Here is a 19,848-nt window from a genome sequence, read left to right as displayed (position 1 = left end):
CAAAGCTATAATTTTCGACATTGCTGCATAATCTGTCCACTATACTAGAGCTGCTATTCCTACTGTTTTATTTCATGATCGCAGATGTTAAAAGTCAAGATCATAAGTATTCTAACCAAGTTCATCATGTAGATTATTAAGTGAATTACTGGGCACATGCATACTTCATGGACATTGAACAAACCCCAGTATTTTTCATAAAGCTCCACTCCAGGAAAAATAGCAGGCAACAAGATTCACATTTTACATACTGTCAGATTTGTTCTGGCAGTTTTCAGGATCCATAAAGATTCACCTTAGTCATCTATTTCTTTCTTTCTTTGGGATTATAGTGATATTTTTAATAGAGAAGTATGTATACAGCCATCTTAACTATTAACTGTAGATCACAACTGAAGACAGCAGCGATGATTGATGTACAAGTAATTGGATTTCAAACAGCAGTAAATATATTCCAGTGTCTTTGAAGTCCTTTATGCTCTCCTGTCTTTACATTGTCACTTCAGAGTTAAACTGAGTACACAAAGCATTCAGATATTAATCAGAATATTGTATTCAACAAAATAAAATGCTTTATATTTATACTTATAACTTATACCTACTACTTATAACAACATATGCAACATTGTACTTGATTCCATATGTTTACCTGTGCTGTACATGTTTCTGTCTTTAAAATAATGCCACTTGCTGTTTGTTTGATTTACTAGAGAAATGAAAGACAGCAAATGAATATCAAGTTATTACAAAGGCTGCGTCATCAATTTGGGGTAATATATTTTATTCTTTTAACCTCCTAGGACCTGGCGTCCACATATGTGGACATCACATTTTGGGTTATTTAGACCAAAATACTTAATTTTGCTCTACAAGGGCCTGATATCCACTTACGAGGACATTATACTGCCACTGTTCTATCAAAACTTTAAACGAATATCCTGATATGTGGCTCTCATTATTCTTAGAAACAAAAATCAGGTAAAAAAAAAAAAAATCTGGTTGTTTTTACATTCATCGGGTCCCAATCAACCTATATCAAAGAGAAATTAAAAATGCATGCCGTGGAAGAGTTCGGGTCTTAGGAAATTAAGATGACCCTCGTCCAGGTCACGCTGCTTATAGGCATTTTCATAACAAGATAGAGCTGGAGTCATTTAACCTCTATAGAACCATGCTGTTGTTCAGGAAGCAAGTTTCATTTCAGCTGTCTTGTTGGGATTAGTCGGGCGTGTGAAGCATAATAACCAAGTTTTCATATTTATATTTCTGAACCAGGAGAGCAGCAACAAGTGTCTATAAGGTATAATTCTGTAATGGGAAGGCTTTAGGACCCAGGGGACCCAAAGGAGGGTATAAAAGAGGAAATAGCAGCAGGTGCTCTTCTTCACTCTCTTGCACTGACAAGCTGCTGTGAAGGTGAAGCTCCTGAGATGATTGAGTAGCCATTCACACATACTGGGGTTATGTCTTTACAGCAGAAAATTAAGGTACAGGCAGTTTTTCTTTTAGTGTTTTTTTTTTTTTTAATTTGTTGAAAGGTATTTGATGTTTATTGTATTTTATGTTTTTAGAAGTGATTTTAGAAGACCACAAGCAAGTTGTGCAGCAAACATAGTAGTTAGCTGGAGGTATGTTCATTTAATGTATTTGACATTAAAACAGGATATTAATGCACTGCAATGTAATTTATATTGTATTGCCTCCTGCAGGACAGGCTGCACATGTGAATTGGTCACAGTTTTTTCCTCTTTCTCCTTTTCGTTGCATTTTTCTCCCAGGTTGGTTTTAGAGTAGGGTCACCTTTTAAAACTGTTTTTTTTTTATTCTGGGTTTGTTTTTCTTTACTGGGCTGGTGCAATATTAGTCGGGCTAAGTGCAGTCCCTGAGCTGGTCTCACAGAGGTGCTCTGTGTGGATTTGCTGTGATTACGTTTTGTTAAGAGTGATTGTGGTGCTACCAATTATTACCTGTAGCAATAATTGAAGCGAGTCCTTTGTCTCCCAGGAAAGTGCCCACTCTTCACCACTGAAAACGGAATGGGGAAAAAATTAAGTTCCCCTCAAAGACAAAGCATAACAAAACGTGTCTTAATTTCTCCCACAGTCAAAGCACATGCCTGTTTGCTTGATGACTCATTTGGAAAACTCCAAAACACAAACTTAACAATGTGGTGTATGCTGTACAGTGCAGCGAGGAATGCCCAGAACTCTACATTGGAGAGACCAAAAAGCCACTTCACAAGCGCATGGCACAACATAGAAAAGCCACCGCCACGGGACAAGACTCAGCGGTCCATCTGCATCTAAAGGATAAAGGACACTCTTTCGAGGATGCCAGTGTTCACATTTTGGACAGAGAGGACAGATGGTTTGAAAGAGGAGTGAAAGAAGCCATTTATGTCCACTGTGAGCGACCATCTTTGAACAGAGGCGGTGGTTTACGATACAAACTGTCTGTCATCTATAATCCAGTTTTGAGATCCCTTCCCAGACGCTTTAACACCCACTCACACCCTGGGCCATCTGACCTCAGGAAATCACATGATAGGGTGGGGCCAGGTGTCCCAATGTGCTCACCCAAATCCCTGGCTGATTGTGACCCACACCCGCTTTCACACCTTGGCTCATGTGATTAGGTAGAGGATCATCAGGGGGTCCTTTGTCCCTCCTTTGGGGGGATACTCCCCCCACTGTTCCCCGTGTATACCGCTTGAAGTATGCACACATTAAACACACACAGCGAGCGAGCAAGAGAGAGCCCGAGCGTGCACTTTAAATATAGGAATTTTGTATTGCTTCTACTAGCCCGTCATGTAGCGCAAGGTAATAACAGGCAGGCTCTTAGCAGAGTCGAAACAGAGATTTCATAGGTTTGATCCCTCGGTGTGCCTATATCTGTAACTTCTCTGCTAAGGGGAACCTGGGTGCGCTAAACTTCCGGGAACCCGACCATTTAACCAGTAAAGTAAATATTGCAAAAAAGATAATTAGATTACTGTTACTTTCCTGTAAGCATGCTGCGTTACTGTGTTGCTAAACCGTGATTTTGTTTGCGAGAGTGTCTCATGACAATGACGTAAACGAGTGCCACGTTCGTGGCAACAGCTGTGTGCAGATCAACAACGGATAATATATCGAGTGCGGGAGAGAGTATGACAGCGTTTAAAGTGTGGAAGTACTGACCTTAGTTTTTAACTAAGTAACTAATTACTTTTAAAAATAATTAATCAGTAAAGTAACGCAATTACTTTTTGGGGGAAGTAATCAGTAATTAGTTACTGATCAAGTAACCTGTCCAACACTGGTCATGTTAGCACATTACCTTCAACAGGTGGTGAGGCTGAATAAAGAGGCACACACTCGTTTCACTGCAGGGTCCCTTCATTCGTCACATAATCCATGTCGGGCAAAGTGTAAATCCCGAGGCTAAAATCACTTTTTTAAATTGCAATTTAAAAAATGGGTTTTGAAATGAGGTTTTTCAAAAACATTTTTAAAATCACTTTTTTAAAAATTGGAATTCAAAAAGGAATTTACAAATTTATTCTACAATTTATTACTTAATTACAGAATTCTTTATTTCGATGCGTGTGGCTCTTGTGGTCCTCCATAAAGGTAAGGGAAATATTTTCACTATAATTATTATATAATTATTAGCTTAAAAAAAATCCAGACTTTACAAAGGGAAATAAGGTCCAGCTACAGTGGGGCAAAAAAGTATTTAGCCAGCCACCGATTGTGCAAGTTCCCCCACTTAAAATGATGACAGAGGTCAGTAATTTGCACCAGAGGTACACTTCAACAGTGAGAGACAGAATGTGGAAAAAAAAATCCATGAATTCACATGGTAGGATTTGTAAAGAATTTATTCGTAAATCAGGGTGGAAAATAAGTATTGCACAAGACTTGCAGGAAGTTTCAGAAAGGTTTACGCTTCTTGATCTGTTGGATTGTTGAAAGGGCAGGTCGGAGGTATACGTACTGTAGATGTCTTTCTTTGGTCACCTCAAACAAGGAAAATCTCTGGCTCTCACAGACCTGTAACATCTTCTGTAAGAAGCTTTTCTGTCCCCCACTCGTTACCTGTATGAATGGCACCTGTTTGAACTCATCATCTGTATAAAAGACACCTGTCCACAGCCTCAAACAGTCAGACTCCAAACTCCGCCATGGCCAAGACCAAAGAGCTTTCGAAGGACACCAGGAAAAGTATTGTAGACCTGCACCAGACTGGGAAGAGAGAATCTACAATAGGCAAGCAGCTTGGTGTGAAAAAATCAACTGTGGGAGCAATCATCAGAAAATGGAAGACATACAAGACCACTGATAATCTCCCTCGATCTGGGGCTCCACGCAAGATCTCATCCCGTGGGGTCAAAATGATCATGAGAACGGTGAGCAAAGATCCCAGAACCACACGGGGGGACCTGGTGAATGACCTGCAGAGAGCTGGGACCAAAGTAACAAAGGTCACCATCAGTAACACACTACAACGGCAGGGAATCAAATCCCGCAGTGCCAGACGTGTTCCGCTGCTGAAGCCAGTGCATGTCCAGGCCCGTCTGAAGTTTGCCAGAGAGCACATGGATGATACAGCAGAGGATTGGGAGAATGTCATGTGGTCAGATGAAACCAAAGTAGAACTTTTTGGTATAAACTCAACTCGTCGTGTTTGGAGGACGAAGAATACTGAGTTGCATCCCAAGAACACCATACCTACTGTGAAGCATGGGGGTGGAAACATCATGCTATGGGGCTGTTTTTCTGCCAAGGGGACAGGACGACTGATCCGTGTTAAGGACAGAATGAATGGGGCCATGTATCGTGAGATTTTGAGCCACAACCTCCTTCCAGTATTTAGTATTTATTTATTTATTGTCATTGTCAAGAACAATGAAATTGCGTTTGGGGCTTCCATACAACCCCAAAAAAAGAAGAAAATAATAAATACCCCTTAAAACCCAAGTGTACATATTTAACCCAGTGTGACTCCAATGCAATAAGACAATCCTTAGCAATAATGTTCGTAGAAATTCAGACAAAGACCTGAGAAACATGACAAAATACAACAATGCAACCCATTCAATATTATTGTACTGTGAGATATGATATCAGATATGATAGTTATCTATTTAAGAAAGGGGGGGGGCAGGAGGGGAAAGAGAATAAAGATATGATGCACCAATGCAGACCAGTTCATTGCTATTAAGAAGTTGGATATGGTTATTGTCCATCAGTGAGAACTTTGAAGATGAAACGAGGCTGGGTCTTCCAACATGACAATGATCCAAAACACACCGCCCGGGCAACAAAGGAGTGGCTCCGTAAGAAGCATTTGAAAGTCCTGGAGTGGCCTAGCCAGTCTCCAGACCTCAACCCCATAGAAAATCTGTGGCGGGAGTTGAAAGTCCGTGTTGCTCAGCGACAGCCCCAAAACATCACTGCTCTTGAGAAGATCTGCATGGAGGAATGGGCCAAAATACCAGCTACTGTGTGTGCAAACCTGGTAAAGACCTATAGTAAACGTTTGACCTCTGTTATTGCCAACAAAGGTTATGTTACAAAGTATTGAGTTGTATTTTTGTTATTGACCAAATACTTATTTTCCACCCTGATTTACGAATAAATTCTTTACAAATCCTACCATGTGGATTCATGGATTTGTTTTTCACATTCTGTCTCTCACAGTTGAAGTGTACCTCTGGTGCAAATTACTGACCTCTGTCATCATTTTAGGTGGGGGAACTTGCACAATCGGTGGCTGACTAAATACTTTTTTGCCCCACTGTAAGTAGAATTCACAGTATTCTTGGCTATGTGGTATGAATTCTAACCAATCAGACTTCCTGTGCTGTGTTTTAACTGGGCCGCACAAGACAGACTCTTAGCGGAATTTCCGCAGAGGCACAGAAATAACGTGGTTCACAAGACTTTATTTCAATAAAGCACAGAATTGTCAAAAAAACAAAAAGTGTCCTCTCTAAACTAAGGTTTTCGCAATAAAACAACGAAACAAGGACGATAACCGAGAACTTTTGTAGAGTTATGAAACAACAATAATCTGCTACAAAGGCTAGAAAAGAAAAGCTGAGATTTAAGAAAAATGCTCCCTTAATCTCATTTTTAAAATATTAGGATATACACTGTAGAGAAAGCTCCTTCCTTGTTGGCTACAATCATCACTTCATTTAAAAATAAAGAACTACACAGTGAACAAAGTTTGCTTAATCAAAAAAATGACTGCATAGACTTGTAGTCAGTCATTTGACAAAGTTTTGCAACCTCAAGTTGCCAAAAAACTACTGTAGGTTGTTCCCTGTCACAGCAGGTAGCTCTGCATGTTTGATTTGGAAGAGTTTTACACTCAGTGTCCTTCTGACATAACCCCAAAGTTATCTGCTGCTGGAATCCAACTAGCAATTCTTTATTAAGCAGACACGTTAACCACTACATCTCTGAAGGCATACAACAAAGCTGGGAAGATTTAGTGAGTTTCATTCACTATCGTGTGTAACAGTGAACCCAGAAGAATCTCTCTGCTGGGCTCAAAGCTCGTAGAGCCATCTCAAATCAGCAAAGGCCTTTAGTGTGACCATGTCTGATTTTCATAAGAATTTTAAGGTTTGTAAATTGGTTAAGTTTGGACATACATGATCGCTGTGAAATTTAAGCTCAATGTATAAAATACTTTTAAAGATTTAAAAAACAAATTCTCCATCAATCCACTTAAATCAAAGGTAAAAGCCTGAAAAAGAAAATAAATTCTTAGTTACAACATTTGATGTGTTGTTATTTCACTGTTTTAAATTTAAAAAAAAAAAAAAACATTTTAAATGAGTTGCAATTGAAATCTTATGTTATTGACATTTTATTGACATTGGCCAAGCTTTTTTTATTGTGGTTTTGGGTGACAAAATTTGTGTTATATTTGAGTTCTTTATCCATTCATTCATCCCTGTCATTATTATCAGTTTTCCACGTTATTTTTTTAGCGCTTTTACTGCACAAAGGCCTAATTCACATCTGAGATAAATCATTTCAAATTACTGAAGTTGAGAGGAATGCACTACAAAAGCAACTGATCTTTAAACCGTGCTTCTTTCTCTCATAGAGATGCAAAGAAAATGTGAGTAAGAGAAGTAAGGAGACCTGTTAGTAGTGATGCCCGCTCAAAGCTGACGCTCCGGCTTGTGCGTCCAAAAAAACAACAACACACTGTATTCTGTGGTTTATAAGGAAATGAATCATTCGTGGGGTTTGATCATTCCACTGATCATTTTATTGAGAGATATGGAGCCAGCGAGGAAGGGAGGAGGTGGTTGATTTTAGTCATTCGAGTGGGTTTGCTAGGTTTCTGTTCTTGTTGTTTGCTTTTTGTTTTGTGTGGGGGGCTTTTTTTTTTATCTGTAAATGTGAAAATGTAAAATGTTTTAACAAAACAAAAATCTGCTTTTCATAGTACAAATATCATTTAAAAACTTTAGAAAGACTTCCATTTGACTCTTTAAATTTTAATAAAAATAAAATATATATTTTATTTAAAAAAAAAATCTTAAAATGTTATTCAACAAAATGTGCAGCAATTTAATGTGTTTAGTCTTTTTAGGTGATAGCCTGTGGGACCCAGGTAGACCGTATACCTGCATCTCTACCGACTTGCATTGCAGTGTATCTGCACTCCAGCTTCTTCTGTTTTAAATTAATAAAACCAAACAGGTTAATCCTAAATGCAGCATGTTTTTACTTTACAAGTTCATAAGCATTTTCCCTTTCCCCTGGTCAAAAATATGTATAAGAAAATTGGCCTAATATAATCTTATTTATAAACATACCTGTCTCATATGGAACGCCAGGACTGCCATAATGAATTAATTAAATACACCATTAAATAATTAATTAAATGTGGCAATAATTAATTAAAATTGGAATTAATTAATTAAATAAATAGTTATGACACATGTAATTAATTAATTATTGACACATTTAATTAATTATTTATGTATTTCACATTTTAATTAATTATTGACACATTTAATTAATTAATTATTGACACATTTAATTAATTATTTATGTATTTCACATTTTAATTAATTATTGACACATTTAATTAATTATTGACACATTTAATTAATTATTTAATGATATATTTATTTATTTCATTTTGGCAGTCCTGACGCCTGGCTCTCGTCATGAAATAATTTTATCTGTCAGCCTCACCCATCAAACTCAGGGGGCGGGGTTAACGCTGCCCATGCAGCTTCTCTAACATTTGATTGGTTGCCGTGCAAAGTAAGTCAAAACAGGTCGATCCTAGATAATCGATTGCTTGTGTAGACTTGGGGCAGCCAGTTATCCCAGAATGCAGATCAAATCACAGGCAGCAATGGTGGTGGTGTAGTTTTAAAATACCCCGTTTTTCTGTCACCAGCTACACTTTTAACAGTGTTTTAGCCGCGAATGTCGCGCCGTATGTCTGGTCAGGTTGTCAACATAGAACATGCTTGCAAAAGTGCTCAGATGTTTTCAGAGATTTCACTAGCTCTGCTAACAGTTAGCATGCAGAGTGCACCGAGGGGGTACATTAACCGGTTTGTTTACATATTCCACTCTCCGTGTTCCACATGTTGCATTCGCAGATTCTCATTTTCACCGAATGATCGTCTCTTTCCGCCTGGTCTTGTGTCTCTGTGCTTCTGTAACATAAAGAACGAGCTGACATTTTTCTCACGAAACCAGCGATCAGCTCAGCAGACCCTCAGTTTACCTGCATGCATCCTCCTCCTCATCTGTCAGCTGTTTAACACCTGCTGCTAATTCAAGAAACACGCCTAGTTACCTGGTGATAGTCACAGTTTAACTGGGCAGCCGGTGCTCGATATAACGCAATGTCAGCGCATTTTTCTGCACAAGATAAGTAAATATAGTGTTTTCCCCGAGCGCAGAGCTGCTGGAGCTTGTTTCCTTACAGAGCACTTTATAGGCGAGCCAGCTTTATCAGCGGCTGATGTCCAATCACCGGCACACAGCTTTGAAACCTCAGCTGAGTTTTAGCTCTCAGTGGTTAAACGCTGGACTTCATTCACTCAGGTTCTGTCTGTCGGGTCACGTTTACTTCGCTGTTTTATTTACAACTGAGCAAATCGGTTTGGCTGAGGTTAAAGTTACGTTTCATAACTGCATAGTTTCACAGACGTTTAATGGTTCACTGGCACATGTGTGAGACTGAACTATCATCTAAATATCATCTGTTTTTTAATAGTTATTCAACTGTATTCTAAGCACCAGCTGTCTGTTAGAATGTGATTTTTTTTCTCTCTCTGTTGGCAGAGGTATAAAAATGCGCAGGAAAATCTGACATGCATGGCGAACTTCACCGACGATATTTAGGGAGGAATAAACACACATCAAACATAAATGAACCATTTGCCTGTCTCCATAATTGAGAGAATTTTCTCTTCTTATGTCAACACTCTCTCTCTTTTTTTTTTCTTTTTTTTTTTGCTTTTTCGGTCATGTTATGTTTACCTGTCAAAGGCTTGTTACAAACTATGAAACACATCGTGCAGACTTCTGGATGTTAGAAGAAAACGAATACTGCTCATGAATGAGACTAAAGGCAGGAAGGTGTCCTTTAAAACTAAACATGTTAATAGGACCTCCCTGTTTATATCATAGTTTAAGATATAGCACGTGTATTTCAGTAATAGCCTGCTGAGGCCACTATACGTGCTGGCCTCATATCAAATGTGAAGGCAGACTGAGTCTATGTTTGACGTTTTTTATATCTAATCTTCCTTTTCAAACATTTAAACAGCAGCGAGTCTGCAGCTGAGGGAATACAAATTCAAATTGTCGGAACAGGTTTGCTCGTTTCTTGGATTCATTTGGTGATTTATTAAATGTATAACTGTTATTCTAATCTGCTGCTGAGTCTCTTACACTTTTCTTTATGCTGTATATTTTCACGTCTCTGGAATAGTTGGCAGTTAGATAGTCAGCTGGGAAACTTTGTGTTAACTCATGGAGCTGAGGATATCGTGGATATGCTGACCTCGCTGCGTGGTGTACAGAGCGAGGTCAGCATGATTAATATTCACAATAAAAATATTAGCCGAACATCATGAAGTCTGTATATGTTTCATAGTGTCGAACAACCTTTGTACAGTTAAAGCCAGCAGTTACTACATGACGGAAACACCAACGTTATCTCTTTTATGTGTTTATACACAGGTCACGCTGATTACTGAACAAAAACCCAAAGATCAGATGTTAAACAGATTTATTTGCTCTCTCTCCTCCTTAAACATGTTTTTAATGTTAGTTATAATTCAGAATTGGCGACTGAAACACGTAGGACACATAAGAACATCAGGAAATAAAACACCGAAGAAGTCAGCGGGGGTTACTACAGCTGTGTACCGGGGCCTGCGCTTTGTCGGTGGGATTGCTTGCGAGGCGAGCGGGTCTATCCCACGCTTTGCCGTGAGACTGGGACGACATCTCCGAAATCATCGAAACACTTTTGCAAAGAGGCTGTATCTTGACAAACCGACCAGACACATGAAGATTAAACCACTACATTCTCGGCTAAAAAAATATTAAAACGGTATTTGGTAACACACAAACAGGGTTTTTCAAAGCTCAGTTCTGTTAGCTTCCACATGCCGGTTGTTGTGTGCTAGAAACAATGGCCACCAGGCCAAAGCAATGGTTTTGACTCGATCAGCGTTAACCCCGCCCCCTGAGTTTGATGGGTGAGGCTGACAGATAAAATTATTTCATGATGAGAGCCAGGCGTCAGGACTGCCAAAATGAAATAAATAAATATATCATTAAATAATTAATTAAATGTGTCAATAATTAATTAAATGTGTCAATAATTAATTAAAATGTGAAATACATAAATAATTAATTAAATATGTCAATAATTAATTAATTAAATGTGTCAATAATTAATTAAAACGTGAAATACATAAATAATTAATTAAATGTGTCAATAATTAATTAATTACATATATCATAACTATTTATTTAATTAATTAATTCCAATTTTAATTAATTATTGCCACATTTAATTAATTATTTAATGGTGTATTTAATTAATTCATTATGGCAGTCCTGGCGTTCCATAGTCTCATGATTAATTGTATAAGTACATGGAGGCAGGACCTCACAGCAGAACCATATTCCATAATGTGTATCATATGTATCTTTCATCTATTGTATTTACCAACATCAAGTAGTCACAAGCAAAGAAAGACCACACCATGACACATGTTTAAATAAGAAAAGTTTATAGTTTAAATTTATTAATGAAACAAATAGACATATTTTTTCCCCCATTTTCAAAGCAAGACAAGCGTGACCCAATATTAGACAGAATTGGGAACTCCAGTGGAGTGGTCACTGGTCAGTCATAATGAAGCCATTTAATTTTTAGATTCAAGCTGTTCTTCATATTTGTGGCCACTAGATGTCACCAGAGATCACTGTGTTGAACGTTGAAGTAATGAGCGGCTTTTTTAAACACAAGCTTCGCTTGGCCATGATGCTACAAACACCAGAGGGTGCTGTTATTCCAACCCCATCAAACTGGATCACTAATGCTCTCTGCAGTGCAGCCAAGGAAAAGGCAACAAAAGACAACAAATCGAGTTTTCTCTGGCACAGGGGAGTATCATGACCATCACCATTAACATTTTTATTTCATCTGTAGTCTACTATCTGCACAGGATGTGCAGGATGAAACCGGAGACTATAATGAACCACACCAGGTTTTATAACTGAGAAAGAGTCATATAATGAGGTGAAAAAAGAAGAGCAAGATTACAGCCAAAGCATTTATGACAGACTGACATGTACTATGGCCAAGGTCTCATACCAAGCAGGAGGCAGGGCTTTTGATCTCAGGCTTGGATTTAAAAGTGCCTGAGAGCAGAGATTCCTAAGCAAGGAGGTGACTGTTTGAGACTCCTACAGGTGAGCAAGATCTTTATATAAACATTAGCATATGAAGTGAAAACTGATTTTTGAACATTTGGCAATCTCCTGTGTAGAATATTACATCAGTTAGTGGTAATAATCAAACAGATTTGCACACAAATCTCAAAATTATGATCAAGATTATGACCTAAAAGTCTTTTATGGACACTTGATATTGTGTTATATACACCAAGACAACTCTCTCTGAACTCGCTGTTTCAGAGCACAGTGAACCTGTACAGGGAAGCAGTGAGTGAGCAGTGATTCCAGTAGATCAGTCTCTGAAAGGAAGGAGAAGTTTTCACATGGAGTCCAACGGTACCCCCAGCGTGCAATACGACCGCTGGAATGAGGAAAATATCAATATGAACGTGGAGGCTTCACAGCCTGTTCTGCGAAGGTGAGACTTGAAATGATGCATGACATTAAAGTTGCATATTTCCTAGTGGTATAGAGAAGCAAAGCTACAATGCACTGAATAGAAACAGAACTACACACATGAGATAAAACATAAAAATATAATGTATAGGTTTGATGGGGGGCATTGCAAATTCAGTTTCAAATTCAGCATTATACAAAAAATATACCCACAAGTATTGTTTTAACCTTTTAAGCCTGGACCACTAAATAATTGATTCTTCCTCCCTTTCTCTGCCATTCACAGGATCTACAACAGAATGTGCACCGGCAACATTGGAATAGCAGTGAAGGTTGCAGGAGCTGTAGCTGCACTGGTGACTGTTTACATTATAGGATACGTGACTGGATACCACATCCATCGATGCCCGTAGAATGAAGGAAGCCATCACAAGATAAAAGTGCATGGACAAACCATGAATTTATACAATGCTACATTAACAGTGAAAATCTTTGTGTTGAACAGAATTCAAATCAACTCTGTAGCTCTCAGCTGTATTTTAAAATGCAATTGTGTCTGAATGTTTCTTGCCAAATTCATTCATTCAAAGGAAATTCACTCTTAACTGACATCAAGCACTGACAGCATTTTCTGAACTCTAGACAGCCTTTTCCTTTTTTGCTGCACACTGATTTCATTAGGCTTTCCAGCCCGTAATTAGTTTTCCAGCATTATGTAGCAAAGACATACTGATTTGTACATTCAACGGTATTTGCAGCTCCTAGATGAGTGTTCCACTTTTCAGAAATGCATCTAAACACAATCATCAGTTAAACTGTGCAGGACTGGCTGATTGCACAGCTTCTTAAAAAGGAGTGACTGCAGCAGTTGACTTGTTATAGTTTGTGAAACACTCTCCACAAACATTCACCAGCAACTACACAGGAATTTAATGTCCCAGTTATTAGTGCATTACAATTATCTTAAAAAGCAGAAAAAGCAGCAATGATGAATTATCCTTATTATGGAGACTTTTAACACTCATGTAGCACATACAATTCTGCTTTTAAAAAGAGAAATTAAGTTAATCAAAACTAACTGTGGCATCCTTGACTGATGCTTAGGTTAGAAATACAACAGCATCTAATGTAGTATTTCTGAATGAATCTGAATAATGTCTAACTAAACTCAGTTTGCTGGACGTTTCACTGCAGCTCCTTTATAATCATTCCTTCTTCTAATGCTCTGCTTTGAGAACTCACTTTTTGTTTCAAATAAATCCAACTTTTACTTTCATACAGTGTCTGTTGTTTATTTCATGCATTCGATTACCCTCTGGAAAACCTGCTCCAGATATTTACCATAGTCATATCTTTGTGTTTATTACGCCTGAAATATTAAACTATAAGGGCATCTAATCTTTCACTGACATTTTGACATTAACCTATTTGTAACATGAGAACAAAGTGGACAGGCTGTTTGGACTAGGAAATGACATGAAAGATTTGAAAGTGCACATTTAATGCTCTACATTTTTATTCTTTTACTCTGCCTTATCTATAGGGTAGCTTTTGTATGGTTCACTTTTCCATACGTTCATCCGTTTCTACCATTTATACAGTAGAAAAACTGATGGATGGATGGTTTAAATATAATCTTTATGTATCCTATAATTGCCCTCAGTGAGCTTCCAAACAACATCCACTGTTTTAGCTCCTGTCCCTTTAAGGCCATCTTTTCTTAAAAGCAGCTATTCTCTGATTGGCTGCCATAACAGAAGCCACAGCTGTGTGCCAATCCTTCCTCAAAGATCCCAGGTAAACGAAAAAACAAACAAACACTTGACTTTTAGTTCTGTGTTTATTTCAAAGTGTTGCACTCAGATCGCCTTCATGTCTTTATTCAGAACACTAATATCCTACAAGTATTGAATCTACAAAAATGTCTCCACTGAAATGAGATGTAGGACATATTCTACCTAATATGTACAGTATAATCTGCTGTTTACAAAAATAAATGAGTAAAATGTAAAAAAAAAAAAAAAAAAAAACAGCAGCACATTTCTGTTGCATTGTAAAACAGAAATATATCTGGCTGCAATGGGGCACATACTGCCACTATAACTGACATGCACATCAGTGAGTTTATTGAGTTCATGTTCTTTTTGTCCAGGTTAGCTCCGGTGGTTCCGGTGTAAATCACTTTAAGAGCAATTTAAAAGTCTTTCTTATCTATGAACAAAACTGTGATAATGAGGAAGGAGATGTAACTCCGGTAGCAATAAAGATCTCTGGATAACAAGTACAGTACAATAATTTAACAGCTTGCTGTGTCATCAATCAGTCTGACTTTCTACTACAAATGACAGTGGGTCTTCTTTATTTTATGCAATTAAAGAAGCGATCATCACTGAGAAAATATATGCTTATATATAAATATATAAGGTCTGATTATAAACATGAGCTCTAATCCAGCAAATTTTGCTGCCATATATGACAAAAAAGGACTCGAAGCTGAGGAAATTATTCTCTCAATTCAAGAACACTGATGACTTTTTCTTAGACATCTTCTTAGCACGGAGAAGGAATACAGATGGAAAAATAATGAATGAATTCATGATTTCTGAGGCTCACTAAATAGCGAGCCATATTATTTGTGCAGCCACATGGACGTTTTTACCTCGCTTTCTAATGTAAAATTTAAACCACAGATGTTAATGCAAGGGCATAAAAAGTACATGTCATTTTATGACAAAGATGTCATGTAGCACAACTGGTTAAAAATACTGACATCTGTATATGGGGTTTGGCTAAGAAATTTCACTAGAATACGCAAATGTCCTCCGAGTTCTGTCTTTATACTGTCTCTGAAAACGGTGCGCCTTTTGTTATCATAAAGCTGTTAACAATGAAGAAGTCACTGTTTTGTTGAACACAGTTCACATAACTTTACGCATAATATAAATGCTCTGTTTACCGAGACTGTACTGAAATGTAGTGTGGCCTTAAAAAAAAAAATCAGCGTCAAACTCTGGGGAAATCCGTGATCGTGACGTCACTGTGTGAAGGCAGCCGGGAGGCGGACCTGAAGGAGGACGGTTCACCTAACTCTACAGCGTGTCTGAGCAAAATGTAACATGGATGAGGAGATCGCTGAAAGTTGGGAAGAAGCTGCTGATAGTGGGGTAAATAACAAATGTCTCAATGTAGCTTCGGTTAAAGACACATGTGCTTCTAGGCGATTCTTTTTAACGAAGGGGTTAGCTTTAAGAAGTTCCCATAACGCTGTTCAACGTTAACGGGTCTTACGGGCCAACAATGTGGCTAAAGCTAATGTTAGCTGTAAGAAACTTGGCGAACAAGTAGCAATAGCTTGACACTGAACCAGGCTTAACGCGGACTTTGCCAAGCAAACGACTGAAGCTGTTTGGAATAATTTCGCGTTGAATGTCGTTAATGTGCTAGATTTTTAGCTAACGTTGGCGAGCTAAGCACTATGGCTTCTGACGCGAGCTAAACCCCGGAATTCCAATTGAAATGCTAAGGTTCAAGTTGGCTAATGTAATGCTAAGCTAGCCATTTACTGCTCGCGTAGAAAATGTGTCAAAATAAAGTCAGTTTATTTGTCGGCAGGTATAGGCACTTCGCAGAAGAGCACCAGAGTCCATATTCCTATCTAAATTTGCCTCATATTCATTTCGGCATACATTTTTAAAGCTTAAAACATCTTGGAAAAAATGACATCCCCGCGGTAACGTCAGAGCCAAAGCAGCCCGTGGATGGCGACAAGTCAATTTAAGGAGGAAATTTGTCAGAAAGTGAATATAAGCTTCTTTAAATAGGTACCGCTACGTTGATGTTCATTGTCGTGGGGCCTGATTGAAAGTGGTTGTATTGTTCAGCGTGTTCTCCCCCTCTCCTCACAAGGCCAGGCTGTTGCTCGACTATTTCGGCCATGTTGTCAACTAGTTCCCGGTTTGATATCTAGTTATGTCACCCAACTGGTCAGTTGGTATCACTCAGCTAACAGTAGGTAGCTGTAGTCACGGTAGTTTGGCAAACGCTCGTTAGCTGGTGACGTCACGAACGTGGCTCTTGGTTGGGGTTGGCCGGAACTTCAGAAGCTCCTCAGGTTGAACTTGCGGGTTGATTTAACGTATCTTGCTGGGAGTTCGCCGGTACCTCTGCTAACATCTACATTTAGTTTTCGTTGGCAACATCAGGCGGCTAATGTTAGCAGGCGGAACACTCACTCTGTTATGACTTGGCAGCTGCTGTGCACATGTATAAATAGCTTGTAACTGAATCCCAACTTCAATCCACTTTCCCACTTATTGCCTGCTGAACTTCTTCCTATCTTGAAAGTTTCATTTGTTTATATGTATCCCCATGCATGCTGGTTTTCCACACAGGAAATGGAAAAACGGTTGGAAGAGAAGCTAAGGATCAGCCAGAAAGAAAAGTAAGGATTTTAAAGGTTGAAGAAAAATGTTATTTGTGTTCTTATGCTTCTTGCTGTTCCCACTATACTTGTACCATTTATAGCAATACCTGCTTTTGTTAATACAACTTTTTTTAAAGACTTTAATTCTATCCTCTAAACTTATTAGCACTCATTTGTAGCGGCCTCTTCCCATCTGTCATGTAAGTAAATTTACATGGACGGCCTCTGTTGTTTTGCTTCCAGGGATTCCAGCAATTCTTCAAGATCTCTGAAGAAAACCATGGTAATACAGGATGACTCCTTACCAGCTGCACCTCCACCCCAGATACGCATTTTGAAGCGGCCTGCGAGTAACGGTTCTCTGACCTCGGGCCCGAATCAGAACAGGCCTACACCGCAGGTCAAATCCCTGGCCCAGAGAGAAGCAGAGTATGCCGAGGCCAGGAAGAGAATACTGGGCAGCGCTTGCCCAGAGGAGACGCCACAGGATAAGCCCAACATAGACAGGTAATACTCATCAAATATAACTGAGGCGTTTTAATCACAGCCTAACAAAATGCTTGCTTACTTTAGGGAGCTTAGCAGTCATTTGACAGAACAGCAACCTATGCACAGGCACAAGTATGAAGTTTGTGTTTCAGTCTAAAATGCAAGGGAGTCTCTTATCACAATTTCAAAACGGGGTTGTTTTTATTTACAGTTTTGATTTGACACTTGTAATCTATACTCTTGGATAAACAGGAGCTTTGAGGACACGGTTACTAGGATGGGTGGACTTCATGTCCTCCCGCTCTGAAGATTACGGCTAATTAATATATCTTTTGGTTTTGGTTGAAACTTACACTGATCACAGAAAGCTTCCTAATCCTTTGCATTACTTAATGTGACATTATTTGAATAAAAAAGAGGAAGTTCTATTCATTTGATTTGGGTTTTGCCAGAATCAGTGTTAATGCAACCAAAGTGCAGTGGTGTAAAAGTTGAAAGTTTGTTTTTTAAAGACAAAACTGTAAAATCGTGTGCTGGTACTTGTCTCTCGTGACACGACAGGAATCCTTTAAGTAGGACAGTTCTGGAGTAGGACGTCCATTCAAAACAAAAACTATGACTGAACGTTGCCAACTGGCAGTGAGTTGTGTGCAGTTTGTGTCAAGCTGTTGGCATATGGAAAAGACTGCTGTCTCTAATTTATTCCTGTTTCTTTTTTTTTTTTTTTTTTTTCATGCCAGACCAGGGCACAATAACTCTACACTGCCTTCAGAGGACACCAGATCAAACAGTCACACTGTCCGGCAGCCAACCGGCCCAGACGGCACCCAAGGGTTCCGACAGCACAGATAAGTGCACCTAGAGGGCCCCCCAGCCCCTGAGGGAGAGAGATAAAGGGTCTCTTGAGAGCAAATGCAGTACTGTATTCTTAAAAACGTCTTCCTTCAGTTCCCTACGTACACGGGGATCTATAAGTAAAGCATCCTTGCTGTCGGCCTCTTTCACAGCCGTCTAGGACCGACAGGGAGCGAGGAACTCCAGGAAGAAGTCCAATGAAAACATGCTCTCATCTCTCCCCACTTCAATCTGTTTGGCACTGTGATTATGGACATTTTCTGGACTCACTGTGATGTTCCCCTTTAAGAAAAGCCCCTCACCTCCATCTGTCTCCCCTCCGGTTCTAAGTGGCTTCGTCAGAGGATGCCAAAAGGACAAACAGAAAGACTTAAACAGAGGAGGAAAAATGAGGGGCCATGTTAAAATGAGATGAGCTGGTACTTGTGCAGCAGCTTTCTCCCAGCAATAAGACGTCACCTTTTTGTGTTTTTAATTTTCAGTTGTTGGCTCACTAAATTTTAATCTCATCTTTCTCTCGCTTGTCTTTATCAAATCTAGGGTTGTTCTGATATCTAACAGGTAAAAGTATGTCTCTCTCACACACACATACACCGCAAGAATCTGTTTAGAGCAGCTTTTTATATTGAGTTTGTTTTTTAAAATAAACATAGCATTTGCTGTTTTTAAGAAATAGGAAATATGTTTTCCACCTTTATTTGGTGGCAAAATCTGACAATATTACATGTTGGGTTCTTTGTATGGTTTAAACACCTGGAACTGCAGCTGGTGTCTAAAATGCACACACTGCTAATGAGTACTTGACTGAGATTTTAGATTTATCAGGACACAACCTAATATGTAAATTGCCATTTGTTTCTTAAAACAGGGGTTAGGATTTATGTGGAAGTTGTATATCTGACAAGGTATGTTTACGTTTTTGTTTTTTTTTTTTAAAGCTTTCTGGCTGTCTTCCTTAGACTGTCATTTCATTTCTATTTAAAAGTAAAGGCAAAAAAAGATGAGATGTTGGATTGAAGTCCATTTTAAGTAGCTTTCCTGCAGTTTTTTCTTTAAGAAGAGGGCAGCAATGTCAGAGCAGTATTTTTTAACTAAAAAAGAACCAAAAGCCCTTTTTTTTAAAATCAAAAACTAATAAAACAACAACCTAAAAATCATTATTTGAAGGTGATGTTGGCAGCAATTTAAAGAAGGGTCAGATGGTGAATTTACTGCTGTACCTCTCGAGCCTCACTGTCTTAACTCCACCTTGTTGGCGGCGTGCTTCTTTTCTTCATACACCCCACTGAAGTACAGCATGTAGGAACTCAGGTCAAGTGAATGAGGCTGAATGAATGAATAAGATTGTATTTTTCCAGCAGGGTTGATTGCTCATACAGCTAATGTCCGTATTTAAGCTTGGGTTGGCACTTAGAAACCGTGCTCTATAAATTGCAATGTAACTGAAATGATGTCTATGCCCCAAGGTGTATGAATGTTGGGTGTGTTTTGTTTTTTTTCCCACCGTCAGCATTTTAGTCACAAGAATGGTGAGTGATGGTCCACTGCTTAAATGGAGCAGCTAGCTGCGATCCAGAGAGCAGTTGCCTGTGTGGCTTTCAAAGACCATTGTGTTCAATAGATTTATTTTTTTTTATTTTTTTGGAAACAGAGGAGATTTCAAAGCCATATTAAATGGTGTGACATAAACACAAAAAGTTCTTACAGTGGTTGAATTCAGCT

The 19,848-nt window shown here is 38.7% G+C and overlaps 1 protein-coding gene across 1 annotated transcript; it reads left to right on the top strand.

The window, feature by feature from the left end:
* Positions 1-15,390: 15,390 nt before the first annotated feature.
* szrd1 (SUZ RNA binding domain containing 1) lies at positions 15,391-19,643 on the top strand. The gene is made up of 4 exons (XM_085392920.1): positions 15,391-15,523; positions 16,751-16,800; positions 17,026-17,289; positions 18,012-19,643. Exons 1-4 carry the CDS (start codon positions 15,476-15,478, stop codon positions 18,121-18,123), a joined length of 474 nt encoding a protein of 157 aa, XP_085249046.1. The 5' UTR covers positions 15,391-15,475; the 3' UTR covers positions 18,124-19,643.
* The last annotated feature ends 205 nt before the right edge of the window (positions 19,644-19,848 follow it).

Source organism: Rhamphochromis longiceps, linkage group LG20, assembly GCF_057381845.1.
Source record: "Rhamphochromis longiceps isolate RC_006_pf linkage group LG20, R_longiceps_female_GT1.1, whole genome shotgun sequence".
Lineage (NCBI taxonomy): Eukaryota > Metazoa > Chordata > Actinopteri > Cichliformes > Cichlidae > Rhamphochromis > Rhamphochromis longiceps.
The sequence above is the reverse complement of the archived record's forward strand: the minus strand, read 5'-3'. Positions and strand labels throughout refer to the sequence as shown.

Bases quoted from the DNA above. Each gene is read 5' to 3' on its own strand.
- szrd1 (XM_085392920.1), top strand. From the start codon at position 15,476: ATGGATGAGGAGATCGCTGAAAGTTGGGAAGAAGCTGCTGATAGTGGG. The intron at 15,524-16,750 runs GTAAATAACAAA...TTTTCCACACAG, and splicing joins AAGAAGCTGCTGATAGTGGG to GAAATGGAAAAACGGTTGGA. The intron at 17,290-18,011 runs GTAATACTCATC...TTTTCATGCCAG, and splicing joins GATAAGCCCAACATAGACAG to ACCAGGGCACAATAACTCTA.